Below are 23,719 nucleotides of genomic sequence, written 5' to 3' on the forward strand. Positions count from 1 at the left end.
TCACCATTAGTAAGTTTGAGGAACCAAAGTTGACCAGTGTTAGGAAGACTTTAGGGGCTTGAGATAAGGCTGAAGAACTAAACATGGGTCAAATCATTTTCTGATAGCCACATTACAACATCTTGGAGACTACTCTAACATGAATGAAAGCCTTTAGTATAAGGTTTTAAGCTGAAGAATAACATTATTGGAATTGCATATTTTCACAGAAGAGCAAAATTTGAGGTGACTATATTCTTTTTTAAAATCAGCTAAATTATTAAACAGCAAAATTTTGCACTTTGTTGTATTTTTGGGTGTATATTATTGAAATTTATACTTTCAACAACTTTATGAGATTTATTCAAATTATATGCATATTACAAGTGAGCAAAATGAAGTGCCTTATTAAGATTATAGACAGGAAACAAAACTGAGGCATACAAATTCCCATGAATATTGTTCTCTAAAGAGGTTTCCAGACTTGGTGGGATTACTTTGGGTCAAACTTTCAGGAAGAAGCCCAACCTTTAATTTCAATTTTCATTTACTCTGTCATGGTAACTATGTAACTTATCATCTAACTGTGGACACTTTTTGAGTCTCAACTTTTAACTACTAAAAGTTACCCCAGGACAACAAGCATAAGCCTGCACTGTTAAATACATTCACCATACATCTTTGTCAATTAGAAGATGGAGATGATATCTTACGAAGTTGAACTGCCAATGAGTCATCTGAATGGGTGAGAAATTCTTTAGAATTACACATCACCAGTTTTCAGTCTAAAGTCCACCAGTATGCTGTTGACACCACCACCACCACCAACACCAACAGTGTATACAAAAAGTGATACACAAAACTTGATGACTGTTGACTCCAGGATTTGAACTTGCTTACCTCCATGACATCTTCTAAAGTCTCTTCTGCATCTGCTTTCTCTGTCATCAATTTGGCTGCCTTAAAATAAGTTTTCATGAGTAGATAACCTCTTTTTGCGCCATTCCAGTATGACCGAGGAATTTCTACCAAGCCATACCCCAACAACAACACAAGAAGAAACAGACCCCATGTATTTGCAGCTGCTATCCCAATTGTCTGAAGCTGGTTCCTTAGAGAGAAAACATAAGCAGATAGCTGGGATAAATTTTTCTGACAAAAATGTAAAATGAAACTAAATAGCGTTAAATGGTTTTTCAGAAAACAACTGCCCTATGATATTTTATATGAAAAGTTTCAATCTTCAAATTTTAGCTCCCCTTTTAGTAACAGCAGATAATCTGTGTTGTAATGAAAAGTTAGAGTGTGAATACAGAAATAGACACAGCAAACACTGCTTCTATTATAGTTAAAATTAGAATCTTAGGAAAATTCATGGCAAAAATTATCCTGAAGAAAATACATTTTTCATTAGGCACTTTCTTATTTAATATTAACCAAGAGAAGACTGAAAAGAAGTTTTAGCCTCAAAAAATTTTGTTTTGAAGCAGACACACACAAACCCCAAGAATCCAACAGTAAGGATTATCACTGCTACTCTATTCCTAAACTTTTCAGATATGACTCTTCACATATATCATAACACATTACAAGTATAACACAGATTTCAACTTTATTACAATGACAAATCTAAACTTAAAGAGAAATATGCCCTCATATTATAATCAGAACAAAAGAAAATATTCACAACTTACGATGAAAAATAAATCCAGGTATTTAGTCATACATAAAAATTTTAAAGTCTATGAAAAAATCATAAGAGTTAATACTTCAACATAGCTCTTTGATAAAACATCAGTTCCTTGTCTAATATGTATATGCAAAGATGTTATTCCATATTTTCCTTCTCAGTAATATGGATTATGATGATATTCTTTGGGGGGAACCCATAAAACATGTCATGGTAGGTTTCCCAATAAAATGTTTGCTTGCATATAAAATAAAATTTAATTTAAAAAAATGCAAATGTACACAGAAACAATGTTAAGAACATGGTTAATCTTACCATTCTAGGTGCAAGTGTGGGTTGACAGCTACATAAATTAAAAATGCTCCAAAAATCAGCAAATAGGTGCCATAATAGATTGCATTCTCAATTAGTGCAGTTTTGATCTTCCCAGTGATGGAAAACCCTCCTGATCTTGCATATGACTGCATGAAAGGTAACAGAATCCTGGATGATTAGAAAAAATATGATTAAAAAACATTTGACATGTCTGTGTAATTTCAAAATACTGGAAACAGTAAATCTCAATTTTAATGTGTGGTTCTTCTCATGAATCAATATGATTTTGAGTAATAACACTAAACCAAACTATAACAGAGGGCTGAATATGTTTCCAACATTAAATTCTGGGGAGAGAAAAGCATATTCCTGGGAGCAAAAACAATGATCAGAGAGTACAACAGTACTCTCTGACTTACAAGGAATCTGAAAAAGACCTTTAAAGATTTTTTGAATTATTTAGATTACATCCAAAGAATAGTGAGGAATCATTTTCTTTAACTGAAGGGAGACACGACCAAACTTTTGTTTTCTATGGACTGATAAGAGTTCAACATGGAGAATGGGCTTAAATGGAACAAAACTGTAACTATTTAGAATGGGTAAGGGGTGGTGGTGTGGTAAGAAGCAGGAGAGAAGGTTGGTTGTCAGTATACTGATTTTGAAGTACAGGTAGGTTTAGTCCCCCAGTTGTTTGACTCTGGGAACCCCATGGACTGTAGCCCACCAGGATCCTCTGTCCATGGGCTTTCCCAGGCAAGGATATTGGAGTGGGTTGCCATTTCCTTTCAGAGGATCTTCCCGACCCAGGGATTGAATCCCGGTCTCCTGCATCGCAGGTAGACTGTTTAGCGACTGACTGAGCCACTAGGGAAGCCCAAATGTCAGGGGAAAGTGCCCTGGATACATCGTAAAGGAGCTGCACAGGAAACAGTTGGCCATCCAGCTTCAGAACTCAGGAGAACGAACAGAAACACAGATAGATTTGGCGTCATCACCATATTAATGGTACTGAAATAAAATCAGTAGATGAGATCTGGAAGGGAATATATACATAGAATGAATGAGAAGGAAAGATCTGAGACTGATGCCTCAACAATATCAACTTTTAAATGACAGGCAGACAAACAGAAGGAAAGGCCAACAAAGGAGGCTGAGGGAACAGTCAAGAATTATGGAAGAAAACGAAGAAGTACATGGAGAATAAAGTGTTTGAAAGTAGACAGAGGAAACAGTAAAATCAAAGGCTGCCAAGAGGTCAGTAAATTAAGAGCCTGTATGTTTAAGTGGAGAAGGGAGGATAGAAAACAGGGTCCAATGGGTTGTGGAAAGAATAAGCAGTAACCAAATGGAGACACAAAATGCAGACAATTGTAGAAGTTTGGCTACGTAGAATAAACTATGGTATATTCAAAAAGTAGAACTCTTCACAGAAATTAAAAAATAATTAGAATACTGAGACATACAACACAGAAGAATCTTCCAAATATATGAGCAAAAAGAGAAACAAAAAGGTACATACTGTATAACTCCATATTTATAAAGTTGAAAAAGCAGGCAAAACTAATCTATGGTAATAGAAGTCAGAATCATGTGTTACCTTTGGGGAGCTTAATGACTCGGAGAGGGGTATGTGGGAAGCTTTTGGGGATATTGTTAATGTTCTATATCACAATCTGAGTGCTCATTATATCGGTGTATTCACTTTGAAGAAAAGTCAAACTAAATACAGTCTGTGGGATTTTCTGTACTAATTTATACTTTAAAAAAAAGTCTCCCTAAAAAAATACAGCAGTGATGAGTAGATCATCGAGGGGGAGACAGAAAGTTGGAAAGGATTCTGACTTGAGTTTTATAACAAGAGCTGAAGGAGATAGGTCTACATTTCAGGAAGAGGGATTAACTTTAAGAATGACTCTTACATTCTTGGAGGGAAGGAAAGAAAGGATAGGTAGACAGGTTTGTTGGTGAGAAGCTGAAAAGAGCTGCCATCTGATGATTCCTTTTTCACTGGACGGCAGAAAGTAAAGTCATCTGCAAGGAGAGAAGGTGACTGTTTCTAGGACGTGAGAGAGAGAGTCACAATCACGGCTGAGGTTTGCAGTGACTGGAAAGATTTGTTGTGAAGAATGAAGAGCAAACAGATGAGAAAATCAAAGGATCAAAGTTTGGCAATGTTGAAGAACTAGCCGAGTTCAATGTGCACGCTACAGGCATCCTATACTCTGCTGTGTGATTTTTCTCTTGCCATGTTCTCCACCTCCAGTTTACTTGTATTATATCTACTGTAAAATGCTCAATAGGCAGTGGAAAAAGTATGAATGAGTCTGGAGCACAGCAGAAAGACAAAGTTATATTGGGTAGAAAAAAGACTTGGAAAGCATCACAAGTTAATGAAACCATGGCTATAATTAGTTACTCAGGGAGAGTCGGATAACAAGATGACCAAAGATAGGACCCTGGGGAACACCAACATTTAGAAACGGGCCACAGAAATGCAGCACATAAAGGAAATTCAGAAGTCTACACTAAGCGCACAGAACACCAGGGGTTAATGATGACCTCAGCAAGAGACCAGGGTCACATAACAATGGGACTTGAAGAAAACGGAACTGAAGAAGGTCCAGAAAGAAGGCAGTAACGAAAAGGAAATGATGACAAGGAGAATTTTTTTGTCTGTTTTCTACTTTTTGTTTATTTATTTCTTTTCATTCCTTTTAAGATAAGACAGACCTCAATGAGGAGGGAAAGCATATAGATTTAAGGGAAAATATGACATAAATAAGTTCTAAAATATGAAAGTTCACTGAAAAAATAATCACTTTTTAAAATTTAGCCAAAATATCGAAAATTTTATTCTTCACCACCACTTACCATGTTAAAAATTGTGAAGTCCAATATACTACCCTCCAGAAAATTGGCATGATTCCATCAGGAATGTAACTCCATGGCTTGAAACACGGATGCTGGCTATTTAAAAACAATTTAAAGCCAATTAATCATATGCTACTTAAATGAATTGCACAATTAGTTTGTGTTGGCAAAGTTCACTTACATTCAGCTTTAAATTATGGATTCTAACTTATAAAATTTTATAGAAAATTAAAATTCAAAACTGACTGTGTTCAAAAAACACACAAAGGGAACAAAACTGTTTCAAGGAGGAATGTGTTTAAATTTTCAATGTTTTTTTAAGTCTTTGAATAAAATGAGGACATAATATACTAACAGACTAATGAAGTGACAGTTTTAAAAGTAAATGCATTATGAAATCAAACTCTTGAGATGATTACCTTTAAAATACCCACTTACTTCATTTGTGGGTTGGTTATGGTGGCAAAAAAAAAAGGTATTAGGTGATTAAATCCTAGAAACTGGAACCCTAACTTATCAGTCACTATAGCATATGTCCTATGGAGACAGATGCCAGCATCTATACATAATTCTGTTTGAATTTTCTGAAAACATGTGTATATGACCATAGGTTCTTTCAGTAATAATCAGCATTCCTAAACTGTAAAGCTACTCTTTAGTTCAAGGGCTTCCAACAATCCACAGTGGTGCTTCAAAAGGGAATAACTACTACATTTAAAATTCACCCTTATCTAGCTTTGATTTAAAAATAAATAAATAAAACCTGCATAAAGAAGTATGTAATACTACTTAAAGCACTGGTAAAAGCTACAGCCAATACTTAGTTTTTTACTGGGAAGTTTGACATGAATTCAAGATAACCTTTTGATAATTTTTTTTCCTTTTAATAATTTGAACTTTATTCTCAGTCTAAAACCATAATGTTTTTAAAGGATGCACATATATCAAAGGAATATCCTATGTACAGAATAACCTCCTCTTCATTCATTACAACCTTGTAAATTAGGAAAACAAGAAAATGCACACCCCATTTTTCTTACTGGAGAGGAAAAACAGCTTTTGGCAATCTATTCTTAGTAAGGCACTAAAAAAATCAGGTCTTCTCCAAGTTTCTATTAGCATCTACTGAGAGGTCTTGAATGCCGATAACTATTTAAAATGTATTCAAGATTAAAATTTAAATAGGATATATGTAATGAAAAGTTTATTAGCAAAGGATGAAGAAGGGAGGTGAGTAGAGAATGAGGATAAACTTTTATAAGTATAAAATCCAGATGGTAAAACTGACAATTTTTAAACAAACTGCCCCCTACAACATTTTTTTTAAAAAAGGAAGAAAGTACCTTGGGACTGGGGTAGCAGTTGCATACAATCCTGTCACGTTGCTACCCTCAGGAGGGCTTGAGTTTGCAGCAGCATGTTTGCACCGGTTGTATATTGTCTAAAGCAATAAAGGCATGGTTTAAAAATGAAAACCAAAAAGTTACCAAGCACTTAAGGGATACTGGAATGTATCAAGTTGTTTACCCAAAATTACCTTCCTGGCTATGCATTTTAGTGATCAAATTCATGCAATAACACTTGCTTAAAATACAAGTTAATTTTTACATAACTGAGCTGTCTCAAAAACATATCTCAAACATGCTGTCTGATTACAAATGCCTTTTAAATTGTGAAAATTAGTTTCACCTCTTACCGTACTAACATCCAGAGGGAGTATGAAGACAATCAGAAAGCAGAGATACCAAGCTAGCAGTGTTCCAACAATGACAAGTCTATGCTGCTTCTTAAAGTCTCCATACCGATGAAGTAGGAATAATGCCAAGAAAAAGACAAAAACAATCTCGAGTCCCAGAGCTGCACCACTCATTATTCAATGTTTCCTCTGACTCACCAAAGTAATTCACATATAGGCCTGGATCATTTCTACAAGCCACGAAGAAAAAAATAAGGCAGTGTTAACATATGAAATGACCACTTGGAAATTTCCCAATTATTTTTTATTCATATACTAATAAATTGTTAAAAAAACTGTCAGGCTTTACACCTGACTCTGAGTGAGATAAAAAGGATAAACCCTATTCTCAAGTACTTCGTTTTTTAAAGCATATGTTGAAAATTTTGCATAAATGATATCCTTAGGAAAAAAACTATTTTAGCAAAAATCACACTAGTTCCAAAAATATTACAAAGTAAGAATACTAGATATAAACAGTTTAAATACAGTGTCACTTGGAGTTGTTCCTTAATATTATAAGTCCTAACATAACATTTTATATAAATACACTATTGACTGATCCTATGAAATTAGATATTTTGTAAAATAAAGGTTTCTAAGTCATCCATAATCATTACTTCAGATTTTCTAAAAGAGAGGGAGGGAGAAACAGAAAGAGAGAGACCATTTGAAAGTAACAATTCCTTTGTTTGAAGCAGTATTTTTCTTTCTTTGATATTAATCTTGTCTAACTTTCAGGACCTGAAATTCTTATTCATCTCCTGTGCCACAAAATATACTTACCTTTTCCGTCTATCTATATAAATCTTATTGTCTTTAAAGTTACTTCACCTATTTTATAGGGAGAAAAATTTATCAATGAAAATTTATCATTTGAAAATATTTTATTTATACATGTTGATGATACAGACATCAAAAAATGGTTTCTTTGATATCTCTCTACTCTTGTAAAATAATTTACCTTTACTAACTAAAGACAATATATGTGCTTTTCACCTCTATAAAATCAATGTCAGGCATTTCTGGTTGTCTATGGACTAACTACAGTATCCCAAGGAAAAATTAATATCTTAACAGAGAGAATCAGTATCATGATGCAACCCACCAAAATAAAGTAAGGTAGAATCAATAAAATATGTCAAATTAACAAACATTCCCAACCAAAGCTATTTATTAAAAGAATAAAGAAAGTCTGAGTACCTTACAGGTTAAATTTAATATAAGAAATACCCTTATATGGAATATCACAAATGAAAATCACATTTAATAAACTATTTACTTCATTATTTCTTTATATTATTGAAGTAGTTTCCTTCCATCCCTCTGTGGATTTCAACCAATATTTTCAATCTTAAGTGTCTAAAATAGAAAACCATTTGTCATTCTCTACTTCCATTTCCTCTATATTTTACTTCAAAGCACTTATCTACCTGATACAATGTATGTTCTTTATTGCTTCCCTGTAAAAACCCACACAACACACACATACACACACACTCTTCTCTCTCCATGAAAGCAGAGAGCGGGCATGCTCAGTTGTGTCTTGACTCTTTGCAACCCCACGAACTGTAGCCCCCAGGCTCCTCTGTCCATGGATTTTTCCAGGCAAGAATACTGGAGTGGGTTGCCATTTCCTACTCCAGGGGATCTTCCTGACCTAGGGATCAAACCCAAGTTTCTTGCATCTCTCATACTGGCAGGTAGATTCTTTACCACTGCGTCACCTGGGAAGCCCCATGAGAGCAGAGACGTCACTGTTTTATTCAGTACTGTACCCCATGTCTATACTATAGTGTCTGGCATATAGTTGCTATTCAAAAAATATCTGTCAAACGAATAAGTAAATGAAAAAAAAAACATTATTGTATACTATAGTACACACATTATTTTTTTTTATTACTGCTGACTTCAAAGGTAACATAACACCCACTATTGTCTCCAAAATTGATTTTACATATATTTGTTACAACTCAAGGGCTTCCCTGGTGGCTCAGTGGTAAAGAATCTTCCTGCCAATGCAGGAATGAAGTGAAAGTTATTCAGTCGTGTCTGACTCTTTGTGACCCCATGGACTATCAGTCTATGGAATTCTCCAGGCCAGAATACTCGAGTGGGTAGCCTTTCCCTTCTTCAGGGGATGTTCCAAGTGGATTCCACCCCTAGATTGGGGAGATCCCCTAGAGAAGGAAATGGCAACCCACTCTAGACTTATTGCCTGGGAATTCCCAAGGACAGAGGAGACTGGTAAGCTAACAGTCCATGGGGGTCACAAAAGACTCAAACATGATTTAGCAACTACACAATATTACAACTCAAAAAGCTTAAAATTCTGCTCATTACTAACTACTACTCAAAATTTCAAATTTCAATTTCAAAGAAAAATCTTGTGTCACTACGGTAAGCCAAATCTCATTTTTAAGCCAAGAATAAGTTAAGTGACAGCCAGATGTAGAATATGCTGATGAAAACCATTACTATCTTTAAGATGCAGCTCTTTTAAGGAAACAATTATTCAGTGTGAATTTACTTAATATAATTATCATATGAAAATCCTTTTATGATTTGATTTAGATATTTATTTTGCCTGAAATTGTTCAACACAAGGAATATGACAACCATAGGAAAAAAGAATGAGTATCAGAGATAAGCAAGGAGATGCTAAAGCATGGCAGAATGAAATGATGGAATGTTACTGAAGCGTAAGAAATGATAAGTTTAAGATTATTTAGTAACATTAGAAAACTACCACAACATTAACTGATAAACTAGACTCTGTATTTTTACATAATATGCATAAAAATAAGAATGAATGAACAACAATGAAATATGTGGAGACATTAATAATAGGTAGTAAGATAACAGTTTAAGCAAACAATACATTCAGTTAAAAACTTCCTGGTAGTTACTAATTATTCTTTTATAATGACTGTCAATTTTTCAGTTTGATTCATACTACTCTCAATATTATAGATGAATAAACAGAATTATGGATCCTTTATTCTAGCAATAAAGAAATGATTTGGTTACATTTCTTTCCATACTCAGTGTATGTGTCTCCTATTGCTGTTGCCCATTTGAATGCAGAGTTCCAAAGAACAGCAAGGGAGATAAGAAAGTCTTCCTCAATAATCAGTGCAAACAAATAGAGGAAAACAGCAGAATAGGAAAGACTAGAGATCTCTTCAAGAAAATTAGAGATACCAAGTGAACATTTCATGTAAAGATGGGCTCAATAAAGGACAGAAATGGTATGGACCTAACAGAAGCAGAAGATATTAAGAAGAGGTGGCAAGAATACATAGAACTGTACAAAAATGATCTTCATGACCCAGAAGATCACGATGGTGTGATCACTCATCTAGAGCCGGACATCCTGAAATGTGAAGTCAAGTGGGCCTTAGAAAGCATCACTATGAACAAAGCTAGTGAAAGTGATGGAACTCCAATTGAGCTATTTCAAATCCTAAAATATGATGCTATGAAAGTGCTGCACTCAATATGCCAGCAAATTTGGCCTTCAGTGGCCACAGGACTGGAAAAGGTCAGTTTTCATTCCAATCCCAAAGAAAGGCAATGCCAAAGAATGCTCAAACTACCACACAATTGCACTCATCTCACACACTAGTAAAGTAATGCTCAAAATTCTCCAAGCCAGGCTTCAGCAATATGTGAACCGTGAACTTCCAGATGTTCAAGCTGGTTTTAGAAAAGGCAGAGGAACCAGAGATCAAATTGCCAACATGCGCTGGATCATCAAAAAGCAAGAGGGTTCCAGATAAACATCTATTTCTGCTTTATTGACTATGCCAAAGCCTTTGACTGTGTGGATCACAACAAGTTGCGGAAAATTCTTCAAGAGATGGGGACACCAGACCACCTGACTTGCCTCTTGAGAAATCTGTAGGCAGGTCAGGAAGCAACAGTTAGAACTGGACATGGAACAACAGACTGGTTGCAAATAGGAAAAGGAGTACGTCAAGGCTGTACATAGTCACCCTGCTTATTTAACTTATATGCAGAGTACATCATGAGAAACACTGGGCTGGGGGAAGCACAAGCTGGAATCAAGATTGCCAGGAGAAATATCAATAACCTCAGATATGCAGATGACACCACCCTTATGGCAGAAAGTGAAGAAGAACTAAAGAGCCTCTTAATGAAAGAAAAAAGTGAAAAAGTTGGCTTAAAGCTCAACATTCAGAAAACTAAGATCATGGCATCTGGTCCCATCACTTCATGGCAAATAGATGGGGAAACAGTGGCAGACTTTATTTTGGAGAGAGGGCTCCAAAATCACTGCAGATGGTGACTGCAGCCATGAAATTAAAAGAGGCTTACTCCTTGGAAGGAAAGTTATTACCAACCTAGACAGCATATTAAAAAGCAGAGACATTATTTTGTCAACAATATCCATCTAGTCAAGGCTATGGCTTTTCCAGGAGTCATGTATGGATGTGAGAGTTGGCCTATAAAGAAAGCTGAGCACCGAAGAATTGATGCTTTTGAAGTGTGGTGTTAGAGAAGACTCTTGAGAGTCCCTTGAACTTCAAGGAGATCAAACCAGTCAATCCTAAAGGAAATCAACCCTGAATATTCATTGGAAGGACTGATGCTGAAGCTCCAAAACTTTGGCCACCTGCTGCAAAGAGCCGACTCACTGGAAAAGACCCTGATGCTGGGAAAGATTGAAGGCAAGAGGAGAAGGGGACAACAGAGGATGAGATGGTTGGATGGCATCACTGACTCAAAGGACATGAGTTTGAGCAAGCTCTGGGAGATGGTGAAGGATAGGGAAGCCTAGTGTGCTGCAGTCCATGGGTGGCAAAGAGTTGGTCAGGGTTGAGCACTATTTATGTTACTGACTTGGAGTACTACTTCCTGAGTACTTTATGGCTGATAATAGTTTTTCAGACTAAACACACTTTTTAAGTAGAAAATTTAGAGCTTAAGATCATTTTGGAATCTGAAACATCCCATCCCAAATATTTTCCAAAAGGAGCATGGGGAGATAGGAAGGAAAGATTGGTATCAATTGAACAAGAGAACACAGACAAACAGTTTGTCAAAACCTGACTCTGAAATTGAATAAAAAATTTTCAACTAGACCTAATGATTCATCACACAGGCTGTGTTAACTTAAATATGTATCTTTACTCAGATATGTGCATAAGAACTAGGAGACAACTTGAGATCCAAATAATGAAAAATCCCAAGAATTAGAACAGAACTAGATGTGAGTAATGAAAGTCAACAGTCCCACCAAGTCAAAATTTAAATCTTTGAAAGATAATCATTAATTCTACATTAAATGATTTCAGGAATAAGGACAAGTCAGCTTAGGATATAGACAGAATACCACAAGAGAACATTAACTCCCACTCTAAAAATGCAAAAAAGGCATAACATCTTTTGAAATCATCTTTAAAAAATGGTTGGCAAACCAACCAGGTGAACTGAATTCCAAAGTGTAACAAGCTCTTTTGAAGAAAAATGGACATATTCAAACTGTTTCGCCTTTGGCAAGGCATGAGAGAGGCAGCAATCATTAAGTAGGCAAGAAGAAAATAACTGGATCCATTGTAATGAATTCTTAAAGATTTTCAGTAACGAGATTATAAGATTCATGTCAGTAATTAGAAAATAATCCATAGACTACTTCCTAGTAACAAAATAATTTTCTTTAAGGGAGTAGCTAATATTGAGTTTACTATTAAATAGATTCTAAGCACTTTGCTAGCACTTAACTTGTTTTATCAAATTAGACTTTACAACCCAGTAAGAAAGGATTATTAGTATCCCCGTTTAACAGAGAAAATGGCACAAGAGAGTGTAAGTGGGATTCAAACAGAGGCATCCTGACTACAGAGCCAGGCTCACAATTAGGATACAGGATACTGGAGTCTTTAATCCAGTCCAGACATACTTTTTTTAATGCAAGTTAGACTGTTTAAGTCATGCTTTTGCTCAGCTTTCCTTTGTTAATTTCATTTCCGTGAACAAAGTAGACACATTCTCCTGTTATTCTTTTATATATATCAAGAGAGAGTGCTAATAAAGTCATGTTTAATACAGAATCTAACTAACTGCAACTTTGCAGGTAAGTCTGCCATAACTTAAGGATAAAACATGACTGTAATCTACAAGATGAAAGTAAAAAAGCAAGCACAGAGCAAAACAGAATTGGGAAAGAACCTTTCTGTTCTTGCCCCAACCTGCCCATTTGTAGAGAACATTAAACTGCAAAGAACTAAAAGATCTACTTTAAAATTAACCGAAGGAAAAAGAATCTTTTGAATTTTGATGAGCAGATAGAAACTTCTTGCTATGTAACTGTTGTTAGTCTTTTGTTCACCTAAGCTAAATAACATAAAAAAAAAAAAACTAAAGGAATCTTAAGATTTACTTCATGGTATTATGAAACTAAGGAAAAAGCACATCACACTTCTATTTAAGAGAAACTCCTTTGTCACATTTGATTTTCAAAAAGAACGATAACATACCGTGCTGTGCTTAGTCTCTGAGTCGTGTTCGACTCTTTGGACCCCACGGACTGTAGCCCGCCAGGCTCCTCTGTCCATGGGGATTCTCCAGGCAAGAATACCAGAGTGGGTCGCCAAGCCCTCCTCCAGGGGATCTCCTCTACCCGGGAACCAAACCCAGGTCTCCCACATTGCAGGCAGATTCTTTACCATCTGAGCCACCAGGAAAGACCCATTAATATACTACTGAATACTGAATATATAAATATATATAAATATGTACACATAAGCTAGTTCTATGCCCTAATAACGACCATCTTGTAACTATGCTCTTGTCCCATGTATGAGAAACACTTTTCCAATTTACAAAGTCACTTGGTACTCTACCTAAAACTTCCAAAGAGTATTAGAAATTACTCACTCTAATGACATCTGCAGATATTTTTAAAATGTAATTGATTTGTCCTAGATACTGACCTAGTAATTCTAGAAATAGGGAACCCTCTCTCACTAAAATGAGACTTGGGGTGTGCTGAGTGTATTAAATAAATTAACCTAATCAGGAAAACGAAATAATCTACATCAGTAGCAATCACAATGCAGTTCTTGGAAAGACCAGACAGGAAAGTCTATGTAGCTAATAATCTCAAGCCTTCAATGGACACAATTCCTTATATTAAAGAGCCAACTTACCAAATTAAACTTTTACTTAACATATTAAGAGAAAAGCCATGATTAAAGGAATGCAGAAATGATTACATTTTCATAAGCTAAAATATTTCTGCTGCCAGGGCAAACTATTAGAGCAATATCTATTCTAGAATTTGAACACTTTGATTTTCCAAGTTGACAGGCTCTCTCTGAAGCCCTATAAAGGACCTTGTTTCCACTAATTCAGATATTTCAAATATTCTGAAAACTAGAAATGTTTCCTAGCTCTCAGGCTAAGTCCTAGCAGAAGGATATTTCTCATTTTTAAGTTCAGAGTCATCCTATTAGACCTTCCTTATAAGAGCTCTATGTGCCCTCTTCCAATTATTAGGCTTCCCTGATGGCTCAGACAGTAAGAATCCGCCTGCAATGCAGGAGACCCAGGTTCGACCCCTGGATCAGGATGATCCCCTGGAGAAGGAAATGGCTACCCATTCCAGTATTCTTGCCTGGAGAATCCCCGTGGACAGAGGAGTCTGTAGGGCTATCATCCATGGGGTCGCAGAGTCAGACAGGACTGAGCGACTAACACTTTATAAGACCTCTATCTGAAGTGCCCTCTTCCAATTATATTATATTTCAAAACTTTACTCTCATCATGGCATTAAAATTTTTGTTTATTCCTTCTCCTCCATAAGTTTATAAGCTCCCTCTGTCTTGTTCACTTTCCTGCAGAAGACTAAATATTTCCTCTATATTGCTATTTTAAGAGAAAGGATGTAGACTTCAAGCAGAAGGCTACTGCTTTCTCCTTAGCCAAAATATCATAAAGATAACTTCATGTAAAAAAAAGTCAGAACACTGCATTTAAAAATATTTTCCATGTAACATTAGCTTGATGAATTGTGAACATTCAGCTTAGTATTCTTCATCTAGTTTCAACTAGAATCAATCAGGGAACAGATCCATTCTTTACACCAGTTTTACCTAGTTTCAAGAATAAACTACTAAAGGATCACGAACGCCCTCCTCTGTCAAGAGGTGGTTCCATTTCAAGCTATGCGCCAAGCCTGAAACAAGCTGATATACAAGCAAGGGAGGTTTAACTCCAGAGTAAATTGAACTTTTTTCTTAAAAGAGAAGAAATAAGAAGGTATGCCACACAGCATGCTTAAGTGACATTCTAGTATTTTTGTGATGACGCCGGGTGCTTATTTCTGAACTTTATAAATCCTCTCCATTTTTATTAGGGTTGGAAGTTATTCCCCTTCTCTCTTCCACTGTTTTCCCAGGGTCACAGTTATAGGACATTTGCACAATGGATTTCGCACGGTCATCCTACCCAGAAAACGGCACTCTCTAACCATCTCCAAACTTCTCTCCGTGGATATAGTCTAAGAGCAAGCAGCTGGCTTTTAGGACGTGAGGCAAACAATTTTTTTTGAGACAGTAAGCGAATGGCGCTGCTGGTGGCCGCTAGCGTGGCCCGAAAAGCCTTTTGCAAACAATAGTCACCTTATTTGTTCTCATGCTAGCATTTATGGGACTTCTCAAGGCTGCCGGGAGATGCTCAGCTTTCCCACGGCACTCTCCGTAATCTCCTGCTCCCCCTAAAATTAAACCTCCGCCTCACGTTTGAATCGCTCTTTCGTTTACCGACGCTCTCACGAGCCTCCTCTGATTTGACCGCGACTGTGAAACGAGGGTCGTTGCCGTGGTGCCTGTTTTACACGGAAGGAAAGGATCCTGTCCACAGACCTAGTCCTCAGGGCCGCCCTCACCCGGGTGGAGTACGCAGCTCCAGGCAGAGGGGAGCAGGCGTGACGCCCACGGCCGCAGCCTCTCACCTGGCCGGCAGGGCGTGCCCCTGCCTCCACTCAGCTGCCTGGGACGTAGGCCCCAAGACGGCGGCCTCTCGGAGTCTCCGGGGCCCTCTCTCAGTCCGCGCTCGGCCCCACACCTCAAAGTGCCTCACGCTCTCCTCCTCCGGCTCACCGTCCGATCTCGCCGGACAGCGTCCAGAAGGGCCTGGAAATCCCGCGGCCGCCACAGCCTTACAGTGTTTGGGACCCACACTCCTTGACGACAGCGGTGGCAGTCACCAAAAGGTCGGGGGGTCCCCGAGAAAGGAAACCCCGAACCCAGTCACGCAGCTGACATTTCCCCAGTCAGCCGAAGCACCGCCCGCTTCCGCTTCCCCGCCTACCCTGTGGGTCGTCCGGTCCCGCAGCCGCGCGGGGTTGTGGGTATCTCGAAGGCGGCAAAGCTGCAAGGAAAGGAAGTAGTGGCGAAGCAGCCGGACTACCAGGTTGGGCAGAAACTACAATTCCCAGCAGGTAGCGGGGCCGCAGACGACGGCTGCGGAGGAGAGCCAGCTGGCTGGAGAATTCTGCGCGCGCTGCTGGGATGGAACGTTGATAGAGTTCGCGGGTTTCGCTGCAGCGAGCCGGGGGCCGCACGCAGTGCGCCGCACGCAGTGCGCCGCCGCGCGCCAAAGCGGGAATCTGGGAGGCGGGCACCTCTGCAATTGATGCACGCATTTAAAACTCCCGAACCTGCGGACGCCATGCACAGGTAAACCGATTGCAGAAGGAGACAGAACATGAATGGACCGTCTTAATTCTTTTAGGCCGCGTGTTTTGCTACTTGCTAATATTGTTAGTAGTGCTGTAATGTGAATGGTTGCTTAGCCTCTTTGGGAAAACGTGGATGGGTGGATACTTTAGTGCGGTGATCAGCGTGGGTGTTATTTGTCTTCCCTTATTGGGCTTTCCTGCTGCTGTTTTCAATCGTGTGTGATTGCCCTGCCTCTTTCCTTGTGTGTTTCCTCCACTTTTAAGAAATTCTTGAGGCCTTCTGCATGATCGGAAATCGAAAAGCTTTTTCGATGTTTCCGGTTATTTTCTCTTTTATTCTTGGGAACTCGCCGCCGGCACGTAAAAATGCAGTTCAGTTAGCTGCTGTGAAAGCTTTCTGCGGTGCATAGCTTGCAGCTTCCTTTAGGCCTGTCTGGGAATTATTTACGGGCGTGTTTTTGAAAGGAACGTGGGGCTATTGTGCGTTTCTGCAGGAAACACCTCCAGGAGATACCCGACCAGACTAGCAACGTTACCACCAGTTTCACGTGGGGATGGGATTCTAGCAAGACTTCTGAACTGCTTTCAGGCATGGGGGTCTCCGCCCTGGAGAAGGAGGAGGTGGACAGTGAGAACATCCCCCAGGAACTGCTTTCAAACCTGGGCCACCCACAGAGCCCTCCACGAAAACGGCTGAAAAGCAAAGGGAATGACAAGGACTTTGTGATTGTCCGCAGACCTAAGCTAAACCGAGAGAACTTTCCAGGTAAGGTATGAGGGTAAAATACAAGCCCAGTCAATGGTGGATTAAACTATTTTGTTGGTAAACCTTTGTTTAGGGGTCTTTAGCATGGGGCCCTTTTAAAAAAATTGTTATTTAAATTTATTTATTTATTTTTGTCCGTGCTGGGTCTTCATTGTTGCCCGGGCTTTTCTCCATTTGCAGTGACTTCTCACTGGGGGAGCATGGGCTCTCGGATGAAGGGGCTTCAGTAGCTGGGGCACGTGGACTCAGCAGTTATGGGTTCCAGGCTCTAGAACACAGCCTCAATTACTGTGGTACTGGGGGCTCAGTTGCTCTGCTGCATGCGGGATCTCTTCCCAGATCAGGGATCGAACCTGTGACTGTTGCATTGGCAGGCAGATTCTTTACCTCTGAGCCACCAGGGAAGCCCAGATAGGGTCCTTTTAGAATTGCCCAATTCTTAAGTTATTTTCCAAAGAAACCAGACAACTGGTTTTGCTTACAGAAATGGTGGTATGTGTGTGTCTTCAGAGACAGAACTGACTTGTAACCCGTGAAAAGACATTCCTTCCTTTTTCTTTAGGAGGGACTCTGCCTGGTTAAAGGCCAGCTCAAAACCTCTGACAAATGGAAACAAAGCAATGATCTATAGAATTCTTTTTGTTTATATTTGGCTGCTCTGTAACTGTGGTTGAGCCTTTTACCATAATCACTTTAGTTATTTGTCAAGGGACTGCTGAAGTGAATGTTGAGCTAAGGGGAAGAGTCTTATCCTTCCAGATCCATTCCTAAGAGGAATTCTTTTTTTGCTGTCTCCATCACTTACTGTGTTATCTGTTCAGTTTCCCCAACCCCATAACCTAAAGGTCAGTCAGAATCCCACCATCCCCCACAATATCCAACCAATCATTGAATCTTTCCCTCTTGTCTCCTAAACATTTCTCATATTTAGGAATGGACTCATAATTCGGAGCCTTATCCTCCCCAGATCCATCCCCCAGAGCTAGAGTGGACTGATGGAAATGTAGAACTCCACTACGTCATTCCCCTCTAAATAGCTCTCTGTTTCCAGGCTTTTCAAGCTGATGCATAACTGCCTCCCACGGTGGATCAGAGCTCCAGGAATACTCAGAACCATAGGGTAAACATTGTGCGTTGACCTGGGGTTATCAGTTTTTCTTACTGGCAAGCCATGTAAAACATTAATTCAGCAAATATTTGCTGAGCACATTGTGTGTGTGCTAGGCATTGTTCTTAAGTACTGGAAATACAGCAGTGATCAGAACAAAAGCATTTCTACCCTCCTGGAGCTTCTCTTCTAGAAAGAGGATGCCATATGCACAAATCTGGTGCGTAGCATGTTAAAATAAGTGCTATGGCTAAAAACGAAAACAGAACAAACCAAGAGGGACAGGAGGTCCTGGGAGGGAAAGCTCTTTTGCAGGGTATTGAAGGAAAGCCTCACTTGGACAGTGAGCTGTAAGCAAAGGCATAAAGGAGATGAAAGAATGTGCCATGCAAATGTCTTGGAGAAAAGAGCCCCAAGCAGAAGGAGCAGCTAGTGCAAAGGCCCTGGAACAGGGGAATGTTGTGTTTGTTCAAGGAACAGCAAGGAAGCCGTATGCCAAGAGTAGAAGAACAGAGGGGAGAATAGTGAGAATTGGGCTAGAGGTGCAGTTAAGCAGAGTTGCTATGTAACCTTTGAAAAGGACACACTGCTGTCTTGAGACTAAACTTTGAGGCCTTGAGGATAAAAGCTTAGAGACTTGTTGAGAGGTGTGGGAATGGTGCTGAGCTGCTTCTGGATAGATTTTGACATTAGAGTGGACAGAGAAAGGTTTTGAAATTGTACAAGTGATCATAGTCTAAATCGAAATTGCTGATGATGGAGAAGAAGAGACAGTTGAGAAATAAAGATGAAGTTTTGCAGAGCCAGGGTAAATTAAGTATGTTCCTGAATTCCCCCATTTGGCTTTCTGTGAGAAAGGTTGGTTGATCACTTGCTTGCTTAAACAGAAAATAAAAAGGGGGGGGCGGATTTTTTGGCTTTTTACCCTTTCTTTAGAAACGAGAACTTTAAAATTATGGTCTGAGGATCTATATTAGACATTGGATTAATCAGAAAGGCAGTAAGGATTGTGGTGAAGTAGACAGATATGGCTTTGAATCCAAATCCTGCTGTTTACCAACCTTGGGAAGCTATTTGAGCCCTCTCTTCCTTAGTTTCTTTGTGCAATGGGATAGTAATGCCGGCATCATGGGTTACTGTAAGATTAAATGAAAGAGTACCCGTGAAACTGCTAGCATGCTCCCTGCATATAACAGTAAGTACACTCAGTTAATTTGGTGGACAAAAGATACCTAGCTGAGAGGCTACTTAAGTTTATCTTTTGTCCTTAATCCTGTTAGTCTGGCCCTGTTGTGTAGATCTTTTTTCTTCAAAATTGAATGTCCCTGCTATTTTTAGTGTCAGGAATGCAGCAGGAGCAATTTGGTGCTTGACTAACCAAATGTGGTGAAAGACAGACGCTTCCTGCTAAGATGAGCGGCTTTTGACAACTTTGTCCAGTGCTGATAGCATCTGACATGGCGTGGGATTGCTGTATGTCCTATATGTCCTTCCACATTCACACACACAGACGGAAATACAAACGACATTTTCCAAGCAAGGCAATAAGGAAACAAGGTGGAAGATTCAGGCATGGCGTCTGTCTTCTAGGAAATTGTAATTCAAGTTGAGAGAAGAGGATACACAGTAAGAGACGCTCACAGCAAAAGACTAGCAGCTGCTGAGCGGCTCAGGCAGCAAGTGCTATAGGAGGCCAGAGGGAGGGAGCCCCTTGCACCAAAATGACCCGAAGCTTCTCATCGTGATCCTCACTGCACGTGGACACGCTTCCTCCTGCCCTTCAGCAAAGCAGAGGCTCTGGAAGAGAGAGAAGGACCTGGAAACCATTCAGTCACTGCGTCTAGATTGTTAAAATTGACTTCAGATGTATTTATCGGAAGTGAGAGAAAAAAAACCTCGACTTTTCTGTTGTTGTGACCTCAGAGAGAGGCAGGGAGGGAAACCGCTGGTATGCTTTGCGGGTGCGTAGAATTACGCACTATAGTGATTGATATGGGGAGCAGGGGGCTTGCAGGGTGAGGAACAGCTGGTATAGAGCATCCCCAGTGGGCCATCAGGAGCCTGGGCCTCTGGCGGCGTTGGATCATCGTTGTAGCGAGTTTTGTCTGCAGTTGTCAGGACAGGTGGCTGAGAGCTCTGCCGGATTAGGCTGGAACGGACCACACCTGCTTTCCATAGCGATCTGATGACAGTGGCCCTGGGCTGTGTGAGTTTTTCTTGGTTCTTCACTTGACAGTCTCTCTTTTCTGCCGGCCCCAAGCCAGGCTCACATCTGGTGACTAAATCCTCTTCATCTGTTCAGCTTGGAAGATGGAAACTTTGTGGCCAGCCGGTACCAGGACAGGTCTGAGTGGCCCTTGGGGTGAGTGTGTGGAGGGAGGAAATGGCCTGGTGATGAGATCAGTAATGAACAGAAAGAGAACAACTGTGTTTTATTCATGGTTGTTAAATGCCTGCCCTGGTCCCCTGTCTTCTTCTGCCCACCCACAACCCCCACCCCAACCTCCCAAACAGAAGATAGCTGTGGTAATGCTGTCAAACTAATTTGTTGATCAGCTTTCCCATGGCTGTTAAACTGCTTGAAATTCCAGGCCCCACAGTGGTTTTCAGAGTGGAGACTCCAAAGTTTAGAGTCTGCTGATATCCCCAAGGGAACATGTTCAAAGTGCAAAATTCCAGAGATTCTCATCCCAGAAGTCCTGCCTGGAGCCTGGGAATCTGCTTTTTCAGTATCTCCAGGCAAATGCTTTTCCTCTTTTTTTTTTTTTTTAATAACCAATAACATTTTCCATTGCAATCTTGGGTGTGTATCTTAAACTGAAATTGCACAAAATTAGTTTTTTCCTTACTAAGGTATTTACTATTCTCTTCCTTTCTTTCAAAACAACACTAATCAGACTAAATTGATTTCATGACTCACCAATGAATCTTATCCCACAGCTCCAAAACTCAGCGCTGTAAGAACCTTTCCAGGCCTTTCCCAGGCACCTGTGTTTACCCTGTAGCTTCCTTTCATTTGTTCAGCAGTGTAGATGCAGCATCATTCTAGAGATGGGGGATCCAGCAATGAACACAGACCAGAGATCCTGCTCTTCGCGACCTTGTATCCTGTACCTAATTCCCTGAATCCCAGTTTCCATGGTTTCTTAGTCTTCTCACATCCCAGGGTTGAGCAAGTCTCTCATAGAAGTGTGGGGTTGAAGGGGTCATTGAGGACCCCTATTTTAGCTTTTTCCTGTTTTGCTTTTTTCAGTTTTGTCCAACCAGCCAAAAAAAAGCCAAAATACCAAGAGCTAGCATGGTCTAGTGTTGTCTCTTAATGATTTATAGAAGAGGAAGGAAACCTCATCCCAGATGGCAGAATCTGTAGTCTCCCAGAAAGGAAGCACGGATCGTTAATACTTAAAACAAGCGAGCAGAAGCAAACAGGAGGTGAACCTTCACTCTTAAAAAAGCAGTAGATGTGAACAACAGTGCCTGCTTATCCTTCAGATACAATTATCTGTGCTTAAAGAAAAGGGCAATTTTAAGAGTCAAAGATTGAGTACTCTGGAGTTTGAATCTGAGTGTAGGTGATGTTTCAAGAAATAAGCATGTCAAGTAAGAAGACGTTACCTATCCTGTAAAGACCTCATGCATCAAAAACTCTTAAGCATTATTATTTCCGAAGGACTTAAAGAGGCATGGGAGGTGATGAGATTACAGAAGTGGACAGCTGACTTTGCATCAGAGAAATGAATGGAAATGCTGGTGACTAGCAAGTTTGTGAATCTGGCCAGTTTTCACCTTTCATGGCTCCAAAGTGTGTTTAATTGCTTTCATGTTGTTGAAGATTAGAGTCCATGGGCTTAATTATTTTGCTTACTGTGCAGGTCTAGTGTGCAGCCTTGGGGGTTTTAGAAGAGGTGAGTAGAGGAAAGACTTGCTCTGGACTTTGTCATCCTCTCTGAGCAGACAGACCAGGCAGCAGTGCAGTCAGGAATCCAGGAAACAGATGGTCGATGTTTTGAGAATTAACTATGGCAAGTAAAATTAGATTGAGCATATCCCAAGCCTGGATACTAGCCCCTGGGGCAGCTGTATGAAGACAGACTTCTGTCTCATCTGTTGGAACAGCATCCAGTTTCAGGCTGTGACACCCCTCCCCCACCTTCACTCCCACCAGGGGCCTTAGAATCAGTGTTGTCCTGTGATCAGCTCCGTGGAGAAGTGGGTACTTGGCTGCTCAGAGAGGCTGTGCATTTTCCCAGCCATTGCCCCGTCCATATGCTCACTGACCCATTGAGAGCTCTCTGCGTCTGTTTCACTCCCTCTCCCCTCTGCTCTCCCTCCCAAGCCCTGAAGGATTCCTTTTCCCAGAGCAAGCCAGGTTTAGTTCTCACCTTTTAAAAAAACGTGATTTTTTTTTTTTTTAATTTTTCCTTCATTTTAGAAAATTAAGTCAGATCAGGAGAGAGACTCCTAGGGTAGACAGAGGACAGGATTTGGAGTCAGATCTGTGCTTTAATTCCCAATGGGCGGTTTGCTAATTGTGTGACCTTACGCCTTTAGTCGGAGTTACATCATCTCTGGAAGCCCCTCCCCTGACTTACAGAGGACACTGTTTCTGTTTCTGGATTTCAGTCTTCAGCCTCATTCCCCTGGACACCTGCAAGGCCGTGCCATTCCTTGGCAGGCCCTGTGCCACCTAGCCAGCCTTCAGACACTCTCCTCCGAGGCTCTGTGCCTTCACCTCAGGTGGTGGGGTTTGGAAACAGACAGAAGAGTCCATGTTAACTTCCTGGCTCTGCCACCTGATAGTTGCTAGCACCTCCGTGAGGTTAATAAATAAACCTACTAAGACACGTGTCCTCATCTGTGAAATGGAACACTGCATCCTAGGACACAAGGCAAGCGTTAGAATCACATGCATTAATAAATGTATGAGACTCTAGGGCTTTCAGTAAATGGCAGTGGTAATGTGGGGTTGTGTTTCTGTTTATTAGTTTGCCTCCCAGTGAGGCCAACAGACAGGGCCTGTGCTTACGCTCTCCGGCATTAGTCAGACACCCAGGAATGTTTGTTGAAGTGGAGCCCTAGGCCAGCCTTGTCATTTGATAAATGAGGAAACTGGTCCTGAGAGGCCCACACTCTTACCTGTCTGTGAAACAGAGCCAGCATTCTTCTCTTCGGTGTCAGTCATTCCTTTGTGGGACATTGAACACTTTCTAGGGTTCGTCACCAAGTTTGTCTTAGGCACCAGGAGTGGCAGTTAGTTGGTTAAAGAAGGTTAATCAGTCACATGGATACAGAATTCGCACGTTCACAGTTTGCGTGAAGGGGCAGTAAAAGGCATACTGCATTGAGCAAGGATTTTGAGAATGTCCGTGGTGTGCCAGGCATTGTGCTGGGTCTCCCTGTGCCTGCCTGGGTGTGGGGGCTGTGCTGGTCTCCTGAGAATGCTCCTCCGAGGGAGAGACAGTTCAGCTGGGGTCTGAAGGATGAGTAGGAGTTGGGCAGGTGAAGATGGATATTGCAATGCAAAGCCTTCCTAGTTCTAGACT

At 40.2% G+C, this 23,719-nt stretch overlaps 2 protein-coding genes across 8 annotated transcripts in view; one reads left to right on the forward strand and one right to left on the reverse strand.

Annotated features, from left to right (window-relative positions):
- LMBRD2 (LMBR1 domain containing 2) overlaps positions 1 to 15,907 on the reverse strand; it is a 45,894-nt gene extending 29,987 nt beyond the window's left edge. For 3 of the 5 annotated variants that reach the window (XM_065905189.1, XM_065905188.1, XM_065905186.1), the window contains exons 1-6: positions 15,574 to 15,907; positions 6,555 to 6,784; positions 6,202 to 6,299; positions 4,859 to 4,954; positions 1,985 to 2,152; positions 880 to 1,090 (exon numbers count right to left, since the gene is read on the reverse strand). In XM_065905189.1, the coding sequence (XP_065761261.1) occupies positions 880 to 1,090; positions 1,985 to 2,152; positions 4,859 to 4,954; positions 6,202 to 6,299; positions 6,555 to 6,728 (747 nt within the window). In that variant the 5' untranslated portion in view covers positions 6,729 to 6,784; positions 15,574 to 15,907. Of the gene's footprint in view, positions 1 to 879; positions 1,091 to 1,984; positions 2,153 to 4,858; positions 4,955 to 6,201; positions 6,300 to 6,554; positions 6,785 to 15,241; positions 15,342 to 15,573 lie in introns of those variants that run through there. The other 2 variants (XM_065905187.1, XM_065905190.1) reach the window with 2 other exon arrangements.
- Positions 15,908 to 16,133: 226 nt separating this feature from the next.
- The window catches only part of SKP2 (S-phase kinase associated protein 2), a 36,751-nt gene continuing 29,165 nt past the window's right edge, over positions 16,134 to 23,719 (forward strand). The window contains exons 1-2 of one of the 3 annotated variants that reach the window (XM_065905238.1): positions 16,134 to 16,300; positions 16,797 to 17,068. In XM_065905238.1, the coding sequence (XP_065761310.1) occupies positions 16,257 to 16,300; positions 16,797 to 17,068 (316 nt within the window). In that variant the 5' untranslated portion in view covers positions 16,134 to 16,256. The other 2 variants (XM_065905241.1, XM_065905239.1) reach the window with 2 other exon arrangements.

The sequence above is a fragment of the Muntiacus reevesi genome, chromosome 14, assembly GCF_963930625.1.
Source record: "Muntiacus reevesi chromosome 14, mMunRee1.1, whole genome shotgun sequence".
NCBI classification, from domain to species: Eukaryota; Metazoa; Chordata; class Mammalia; order Artiodactyla; family Cervidae; genus Muntiacus; species Muntiacus reevesi.